Source organism: Helianthus annuus, chromosome 3 (genome assembly GCF_002127325.2).
Source record: "Helianthus annuus cultivar XRQ/B chromosome 3, HanXRQr2.0-SUNRISE, whole genome shotgun sequence".
Taxonomy (NCBI): Eukaryota; Viridiplantae; Streptophyta; class Magnoliopsida; order Asterales; family Asteraceae; genus Helianthus; species Helianthus annuus.
This window is the reverse complement of record NC_035435.2, coordinates 46968159-46977653: the sequence shown is the minus strand read 5'-3', so window position 1 is coordinate 46977653 and position 9495 is coordinate 46968159. Positions and strand designations below refer to the sequence as shown.

Sequence of the window (9495 nt, the reverse complement as noted above, 5' to 3'; positions counted from 1 at the left end):
CCTTAAACACGCTGACTCCTCTTCACTCACCAACACCATACTTAAACCGTGAATCCCACGCTCCCAAAAAATCACAATAAATCTCCCGTGTTTACCACGCGCCACTACCTCGAGTAGAGTTTCACTAAACAAAATCAAACCATCTTTAAACACAAATTACACAATCCAGACTACTAACGCAACAATAAACCGTACACACTGCATTAAAACTTGTAGATTCTCTGAGCTTAGTAATTTCCTTTCTGGAAACAAAGATTCTTTATTTTCTTTTCATTTTCTGTATTTCTTGACTTCAGACACACATATATACATACATACACCGATGTATACGTAAAAAATTCGTTCAACCCAAAAACCCTTTTCTAAATTATCTTTTCTCAACTTAATCTCAATAGTTTATTCACTAGTGATGATCATGATCTGGGTTTGAGATTTGGGTTCAGATTTCAGCTCAAAGCTTCAATCTTTACAAACTTTTTTAGGGTTTTCAAGAATATTAAAAGTTTTTGATTTGATTCGATTTAGTTTGAACAAATTGGGGGAAATGGAAGAATCACGTCAACTGGGTCAAGATCGAAGTTCTTCTGCTTCGAATTCAACTCTTGATTCACATGGTGGTAAGTTCTTTTTGTAATTGTGTTTGTGTTTAGTATGATTTAGGGTTTTGTTTATGTGATTTGGGGTTGATATTGATCTTGGGTTGCATTAATTGAATTTGAATGTGGGTTTGAAATGAAATGTGTATTTGGTCTGAAGTCAGATCTTAACTTTTTTTTGTATATTTATTCAATTTTTATGTTATGTTTTTTTCTTTTTTTTTTTTTTTTTTTTTTTTTTTTGTGTTTTGAATTGAATGATTATACACTAAATTTGGGTTTTAAGTTTTATTAATATGTATTATCAGTTAAAACTGCTGCTGTATTATTCTAGGGTTCAATGGGTTTGCTTATGGAGCTTTATGATCTAAAAGAAAACTCATTTTTAGATGTTGAGAAGCAATTTAACATTTGTTGGAGGTGTCAATCGTGTCGAGTTGGCGGGTTGAAACCGAACACGACTCGTATATGTTTTCGTGTCAAATACATCAACCTTAACCCGGATACACTTCAAATCGTGTAACCTGAGCACGACCTGTTTAACCCATTAATCTAAACGAGTCAAACAGGGTGGGGCCGTGGGGGGTTGTAAACGAGTTCTAGTTAAAGTGTAAGCGGGTTGGCAGGTTGATGGGTTGACCTGTTTGGTTAAACAAGTCAACCCAAACACGGCCCGCTTATAAAAAAACGGGTTGGATATCACAACCCAAAACTTAAATATTTCCATCTCATGCTCATGTCGTGTTTCGGGTCGTGTCTGTCACGCCTAAAAATAAGATAATTGACTGCTTAACAGATGGCGTTTTATTTTTTTAATAATCTGTTGTATGGATGTTTGTTTTGTTAGCTGAATCATCGAAAGATGAAATTGTTTCCAACCAGTCAGAAGCCCAGAATGCAAGTCGATCTCAGACCCCTGTAAATTCATCAAACGCTAACGCTGCCTCGGAACAAACCTACTTCTATGGAGGTAATATCAATAAGACGGGTTTGAAAATTAATATGGTAAAAACGGCCGCTTATACTTAATATTTCGTATATGTTATCAGGTTATGGTGATGGCTCGGTTAACTGGGGAGACCATTCTAATTATGTACATGCTAACAACATGCAAATTGTATCTCCAATCTACAACGAAAATTCTTCACTCTTGTTTCATCCTGTATACGGGTTCGACCCGCAGGTGGCATACAGCCCGTTTTCACCGATAATGATAGACGGTCAACTTTATTCACCGCAGCAAGTCCCGGTGTCTCCGTCTTACTACTCGCAGCCCATTTCCCCAACCGGGTTTGCCACGTCAGCAGGCAGCGGTCAAGAGGGTCTTGGTGAGAATGTGTTTTGGGGCTACGTGCACTATCCTATGAGTAATGGTATTGGATTTTATAACGGTTCTGGTGAATCTGTGTCGAATCAATCCACACCAGTTGGCATACTTGGCCCGTATGAGCATAGTTTTGGACAGGTTGGTTCTCTTTACAACTAGGCCTGCAAACGAACTGAACAAACACGAACAAGACCTTTTTAAGGAAATATATGTGTAACTGTTAATGAACACTTACTGAATGAAATTTTATGTTCGTGTTCGTTCATTAAGGAAATGAACATGTTCATGTTTGTTTGCGTTTGTTTGTTAATTTTAGGCAACGAACGTTCATGAATATAAATTAACACAAACAAACGTTCATGTACAGAATATATAATACATTGATACTTATTAAATATTTTATTTGTCGGAAATTTGAAGTATTTAAATAAATTATAAAAGATAAAGTCACCAATGAACTATCAAACATAAACGAACACGTTACCGAACGTTCATGAACATAAATGAATGAACGCGGTTGCCTTTGTTCATGTTCGTACAAACTTTCTTGTTCGTTCTTTTATTAAACAAACAAACTTCCCGCCGAACGGTTCACGAAGTGTTTGCTTAACGTTCGGTTCGTTTGCAGCCCTATTTATAATAATGGTAACAACCATTTTTACTGTTGGGCTTCAAATTAACTAATTTGTTTGTAATCTTTGCTAATTTGTCAGCAGACGCCATACCACATGTATGACGCTAGCCGGTTGAACCATCATGGGCTTGACAAAGAAGTCAAACATAGGGACCGGGACTCTGTCAACTTAACCAATGACTCACACGTTGCAGCTGATAAGAACCGTGGACCAAGGGCATCAAAACCGAAAGGAAGTAGTTCAGCTGACCATACATCTAATCATATCGACCTTTACAACCGCGCAGATTTCGTTACGACCTATGAAAAAGCCAAGTTTTTTGTAATAAAATCTTTTAGTGAAGATAACGTCCATAGAAGTATCAAATATGGTGTGTGGGCCAGCACTCCACTTGGAAACCGAAAACTCGATGCTGCTTATAAAGAAGCGAAAAAAGATGGAGATGCATGCCCGGTTTTTCTCTTCTTTTCGGTATGTTACATTAACTCTCGTTAGAGTTGGGACATTGTCTTGGTCAAACGGGTTGGGTTAGAATGTTAGATTGACCTAAACACTTCTTGTCCAATAAATTTTGTAATTTTGTCAAGAGTAAAATGCCAAAATCGTCCCTGAGGTTTGGGCACTTTTGCCTGTTACATCCAAAATAAGAACTTTTTGCAACCGGACCCCTGACGTTTCATTTTTGTTGTCATTTCCATCAAAATCACTAACTCAGTTAAAATGTATCGTTAACTCAGGGACGATTTTGGCAATTTACCCAGTTATTCTTTTATTTTTAAAATTTAAAATTTTATTTTTATCTTTAAATAAAAAACAATAAAAATAATTATAATATATGTACATATACACCTTGGTTTTAAATTGCGTGATGCGCTCCGATGCGTTTGGTCCAAAAATCTGATGCGCGATACATGATAAAAACTTATTTATACATAAAAACTTATAAAAACATAGTTAAAGTAATACAAATGACGTAATAAGAAGATAAGAGTTGTGCTTTTTGGTTCAAATCAAGCATACTAAGATATTAATTATTGAAAAAACTCAACCTAGTTCATAAAATCTGGAAAAAACATAAGAAACAATGCTGCGTGCATCAATGCGCATCATGCAATGAGCGCATTATGCGAAATGTGCGCAATATTCTCACATCACGTAAACGCAACGCATCAGCTGTGGTGATGCGCTCTCATCAGCGCATCATGCATTATGCGCTTTTTAAAACCAAGATTATACACACATTTCTCTCTCTATATGCACACACACTATTTTTTAAAAATTTTCTGTTTTCCCTTTAAAAAAATAATAATAAATTAATGATGTTTGAATATCATGATTTAGGAAGTTTAAGGCATTAAAATACGCTTCGTGTGACATTCAACTCGTTTTGACCAATATGATTCACTTGACCCATTTCTTTTTCACTGACATTTTTTACCTTTTTGACCCGTTAGAGATGAAACATAGCCTGAATCAGTCCGTACATAACTTTTATGATTTGGCCCGTTTGACCCTCTTGAATTTCTTGTAGGTAAACGCAAGTGGACAGTTCTGTGGTGTTGCTGAAATGATTGGGCCCGTTGATTTTGAAAATGATGCGGATCACTGGCAGTTAGATAGGTGGAGTGGCCAATTTCGTGTGCAGTGGCACATCATTAAAGACGTTCCCAACAGTCGGTTTCGTCATTTACTTCTTGAAAATAACGAACACAAGCCCGTAACTCATAGCCGAGACTCACAAGAGGTATCACTTAAACACGAATTCACAAATTTGACTCATCTTGTTATTAATGGGTCCCTGTGGTTTACTAAAATTTTGGATTTGGTCCCTAGCTTTCCAAAAGTACACGGATGGCCCCTGTGGTTTGCACTTTGTAATGCATTTAGTTGCCAGCTTTTCCAAAAGTACACGGATGCTCCCCGTGGTTTGCACTTCATAACACATTAAGTCCCTAACTTGGTGGACCTGCTAAGACGTCTATAGTTGTTGGTTGGGGACTAAATGCGTTACAAAGTGCAAACCAGAGGGACCATCTGTGTACTTTGAAAAGCTAGGGACCAAATCCAAAATTTGGTAAACCACAGGGACCATCCATGTACTTTACTCTTATTTTATTGTATCTCAAAGGGTCAATGAAGAAAATTAGCTAGAAGTGAGATGAGTTAAATGTGTTGGAACGGTCAAACAATGTTTGTGATCTAGGGCGGTCTTATGCGTTAAAAATACATTTTAAACAATGTTTGTGGGTCAACACTTACTTAAAAATGACCCGTTACTCAAACCAACCCACCTATTCTTCCTTAACATCCTTAAATTTTCATTAAATCATCAACGATTTTAAATTTCTAACCTCTTGGTGTAGGTGCCGCATGAAGAAGGCATTGCAATGTTGAAAATCTTTAAGGAACATGATTCGGGTACATCAATATTGGATGATTTTTGTTTTTACGATGACCGCGAGAAATCTTTTCAAGATAACAAAGCCAAAGAACGTGTTTCATCAACAAAAAACAGTGTTGATGATGCTTCGATAAACCAGCTTTCGGATAGAGTTGCTGATTCACTCCGGTTGGAAACAAACAAGGAGGTGTAATGAACCGGTTACTAAACCGGCTTTTTGAACTCCTGACGAGTTTTTAGTTTTTTGGTGCGGCCGTTTAGTTTTCACCCCTTTTTTTTTATTTCTAGCGGTAGGTGGCGGTGATTACAGGCGGTTTGAGGGATGTTGATTCCATTGTTATTGGAATAGTTTGATGACAGGGTGGTTGTTGAGTTGCCACCCAAACAAGTGTACAATGATTAATCATAGTAATTGACAAAATGGTAACATCAGTTTTCTTGTTTTCTCTGTTATTCAGTCCATTGAATGGTGTGTTAACTGTGGAATTTAAACTTACAATATATAAAGAATGTGCTAGTTTTGACTAATTTATATAAATTGTGTCGATCTGGTATTTTTCGACGGGTCAAAAGAGGAAAAATTAGATGTCGGTGAAGAAGAACATCAAACGTAACCTGGACACACTTAAATTCGTGCAAGTTAAGCAGGGGTTGCTTAAATGTTTACTGTAATGAGAACATGTTTAACGGGTCACGAACGGGTTTGCAATTTCTAATGATCAGGTTAAGCAAGTACTAAAATGGGTTTGTCGTGTCAACTAGTTTATATCAACCTGAACACGACCAGTTTATCAAACAGACCAATTAGATATGACGACCCAAAACCTTGTTATTATGTTTGTTGTGCTCATTTTAAGGCTCGTGTAACAAATCTTTTTTTTGTATTTTTGCCATAAAATCCATAAAAACTGAAAAAAAAAGGTGTGAAACATTGATTTAATAAAACAAGCAATCTTATCATATCATTTTTTTCTTTATACCAAATTATTTGTAGAAAAAAATAGTATCCTGTAAATTACAGATAAAATCACCACTTAAAAATGTTTATAGATATTAGACCTTAACACATATCAGTCAATGGTCATTGGTTGACTCCCACAACAGCCTCTGAACCGGGCACTCCTAACCATGGTCATGATCTCGGTTTCCGCCATTTCTAGCATCTTGACGACTTGAGTGAACGGCGGTCTGACATCGGGGTCCACATCCCAGCAGCGCGTCATTATTTCCCTGAGAATCGGAAGGCAGTCGTTTGGGACGGTTGGGCGAAGTCCCTTGTTGACCACAGCAAACGCAGCCTGCAAATCTGTTAGATTATGGTATGGTAGCGTACCCGTTATTAGTTCCCACAACACGATCCCGAAGCTATAAACGTCTACTTTTTGTGTGTATGGCCGATGCTGAATCATCTCCCTGCAATAAATAACAGGTCAAACAAGTTTTAAGTTGCCTAACCCGTGTACAAAACCCATGACTGCTTTATTGAAAAACTTTAGTTCATATGGAAAAGAGTAAAATGCCATTCTCGTCCATGAGGTTTGGCCGGTTTTGCGGCTTCCGTCCAAAGGTTTGTTTTTCCGCATCTGGATCCAAAAGATTTGAAATCTTGCCATTTTCATCCAGCTCGTTAACTCCATCCATTTTTCTCCGTTAAGTCAGAGGTATTTCCGTCTTTTTTGTTAACTTAAACGGAAATTCAATCTTTTTAACTTTATGTAAAAAGACTGAACACCCCTAAAAAGACTAAATTGCCTATTAAGTTAACAAAAAAGACGGAAATACCCCTGACTTAACGGAGAAAAATAGATGAAGTTAACAAGCCGGATGAAAATGACAAGATTTCAAACCTTTTGGATCCAGATGCGGAAAAACAAACCTTTGAACGAAAGTCACAAAACTGGCCAAACCTCAGGGACGAAAATGACATTTTGCTCAATGGAAAAAGTTTAAGTGAGCTTACGGAGCCATCCAGCGATAGGTTCCCATCTCGGGTGTCATTCCTTCGTTCTGCACTTCAATACGGGCGACACCAAAATCAGCAATCTTGATTGATCTATCGGACGATATCAAAAGATTATCCGATTTCAAATCCCGATGAATAAATCCAAACCCATGAACATACTCCATTCCCTTAGCAACATCCAACGCTTGTTTAACCGCCAGTCTCAAAGGAACCGAGTTCTTATTACGCCTCTTGTTCAAAAAATGTCTAACCGAACCCCCTTTAGCATACTCGGTCACTATACACCAAACCATCGGTTTATAACACGCGCCAATGAATCTAACGATATTTGGATGCTTCAATCTCGTAAGCATCATAACTTCTTGTTGAAACTGTTGCCCCATGAGATTCGCCTTATCCACATTATCTTCCGGTTTTTCCAAAAGCTTGATAGCAACATCTTCACCGTTATAACTACCTTTGTAAAGTTTCCCAAACGCCCCTTGCGCAAAAGTGGGTCCCATGTTAAGTTTCTCAAGCTGAATGGTCCATTGTTCATAACCCTGCAGCCCTTTTGCGGGAAAACAAGGGTCCAATAACGCTTGAGCCAATGCATCATCACTTAACCCTTGCGAGACTCGCCCTTTGTTATTATGACTATGGTAAGCCGTGTATGTGACCACATGGTTCGAGCCATGGTGCTTTAGCATCAGCGTGTCGGAACCGTTTGAGCCCACGCTACTGTTGACAACGGACATTGCTGACCCCCCTCCGTTGTTGCTCATTTGTAAACTGCTGAAACTGTCCATGGATGCATCGTCATAGAGCTTGTAGTAGAAACCTTGTGTCACATCGTAAGGTTCATGATCGTCGCGATGGTTTATATTCGCGCCCATTAATATTTCCTTAGAATGCAGCACCTTCAAACTCCCTCTAAACCTTCTTCATCAGTAAACTGTCTTCTACAAAAAACTGTGACCAAAATCCTGCATCAAAATCATCCAAGAAACCAAGTTATAAATCGAAGAAGTTTCAGTTATTACATATATTTTAGTTATAAATTATGAGTATGTATCTTTTATACTGGGAATTTAAGTTACGAATTTACATCGAGATAGATGGTAAACGGGGAACAAGCTGCGCCGCTACCCCTTTTTGAATAGCAAAACTAAGTCTTTTAAAAACTACGTCCATAGATTTCGGGGTCATAACATTACTATGCATGAGCCTTTGAACTCGACTAAGTAGGTCCACAGCCTCTGGCGCCAGGAAAACAAAAGTATCAAAAGCAAATGAGATAAACACGTCCTGGTTGTCAAGGCACACTTTCTCGTGTTTAGTCACTTTGCCCGAAGCAGCCTAAATTATGAGTATGAATTATTATCGACCAATAGTTCATAACAATTCAGTATACTCTCCTACCATTAACAAATTAACCTTTTGCAACTTGCAAAACATTAACAATTGTAGTAAGTAGGAACTTACTAAGACTTAAAACACTAACATTTAACAATAATAACTAACAATTAAGACTTAAAACACTAATAGCAACAATAAGAAAAAAGACAGATAGTAGAACTAAGAAGATAGGTACTGATATTGGGAAAATCTGTGATATATTGGTCAAATCTCGGTCCAATATCGGTCAATATCGCTGATATTATCAGTACCGATATTCTGACCGATATTTAGTACCGAGATAGATAACCGATATATCACTGATATGTCGGTTGATCTAACGGGATATTAACTACAATCCCCAAAACCAAAAACTACCTAAACACTCTTCCATAAAAGGTCCAAACAGAACACATAATAACCACTAATCATACTAAAAACTATTGAGCTTGATGAGCATGTTCTGTTCTGTTTTTAAACTTACTTATGTAAAAAAACAAACAAAACTCAATTTACTACAAACAAATCAATCTAACAACAACAACTCAATTATCCTGATACAAAATCCGCCATTTTGACGGTGAAAAAGCAGTTGTGAACATAATATAGGGGGAAATTGAAGGGAGAAAATAGGAGAAAAGAGAAGGAAGAAGAACTTACAGGAGACTGTGACGATGATTACAGAGGTGTGAATGGAGAAAATTATGTATGTGGATGTTGTTGGGGACGACGAAACAAGGAGAGAGAGAAAGATGAAAACTGTTGGAATTGGTCTTCGTTGCCTCGTTTTTCTTCTACTCCAAGGTATACACATACATACATTATCACCTGATTGAGTATAATAATAATAATAATAATAATAATAATAATAATCTATCTATACTTTATATAAAAGTAGATATCCAAGTGAGATAAGAAAAGCTGATGTAATAATAATAATAATAATAATAATAATAATAATAATAATAATAATAATAATAATAATAATAATAATAATAATAATAATAATAATAATAATAATAATAATAATAATCTATCTATACTTTATATAAAAGAAGATATCCAAGTGACATAAGAAAAGCTGATGTGTCAGCTTGAGAGCATGTTCAACAAGGCTTTTCTTATGTCATTATTACATAATAATGCCTAATATTAAAATATTTTAAAATTCAAAGTTGGCCCACATTTAAGATGCA

The 9495-nt window shown here is 36.7% G+C and overlaps 2 protein-coding genes across 3 annotated transcripts; one reads left to right on the top strand and one right to left on the bottom strand.

The window, feature by feature from the left end:
- Positions 1 to 287: 287 nt before the first annotated feature.
- LOC110928989 (YTH domain-containing protein ECT1) lies at positions 288 to 5403 on the top strand. 2 transcript variants are annotated; one of them, XM_022172077.2, is made up of 6 exons: positions 288 to 617; positions 1444 to 1566; positions 1646 to 2061; positions 2640 to 3029; positions 4090 to 4302; positions 4922 to 5403. In XM_022172077.2, the coding sequence occupies exons 1-6, from the start codon at positions 545 to 547 to the stop codon at positions 5150 to 5152; spliced, it is 1446 nt and encodes a 481-aa protein (XP_022027769.1). In that variant the 5' UTR covers positions 288 to 544; the 3' UTR covers positions 5153 to 5403. The 2 variants fall into 2 exon arrangements, with proteins under 2 accessions (XP_022027769.1, XP_022027768.1); XM_022172076.2 differs by having other exon boundaries at positions 289 to 617; positions 2637 to 3029.
- Positions 5404 to 5894: 491 nt separating this feature from the next.
- On the bottom strand, positions 5895 to 9132 carry LOC110928988 (serine/threonine-protein kinase STY13). Its single transcript, XM_022172075.2, has 3 exons — positions 8960 to 9132; positions 6920 to 7887; positions 5895 to 6372 (listed from the first exon to the last, which is right to left on the bottom strand). The coding sequence occupies exons 2-3, from the start codon at positions 7795 to 7797 to the stop codon at positions 6030 to 6032; spliced, it is 1221 nt and encodes a 406-aa protein (XP_022027767.1). The 5' UTR covers positions 7798 to 7887; positions 8960 to 9132; the 3' UTR covers positions 5895 to 6029.
- Positions 9133 to 9495: the final 363 nt, after the last annotated feature.

What these genes read in the sequence shown, in the direction of transcription:
- LOC110928988 (XM_022172075.2), bottom strand. Translation starts at nt 7,797, where the DNA reads ATGGGCGCGAATATAAACCATCGCGACGATCATGAACCTTACGATGTG. An exon ending in ACCTATCGCTGGATGGCTCC is followed by an intron (nt 6,373 to 6,919) that starts GTAAGCTCACTT and finishes TATTTATTGCAG; the next exon opens with GGAGATGATTCAGCATCGGC.
- LOC110928989 (XM_022172076.2), top strand. Translation starts at nt 545, where the DNA reads ATGGAAGAATCACGTCAACTGGGTCAAGATCGAAGTTCTTCTGCTTCG. An exon ending in ACAAACCTACTTCTATGGAG is followed by an intron (nt 1,567 to 1,645) that starts GTAATATCAATA and finishes ATATGTTATCAG; the next exon opens with GTTATGGTGATGGCTCGGTT. An exon ending in ATAGCCGAGACTCACAAGAG is followed by an intron (nt 4,303 to 4,921) that starts GTATCACTTAAA and finishes CTCTTGGTGTAG; the next exon opens with GTGCCGCATGAAGAAGGCAT.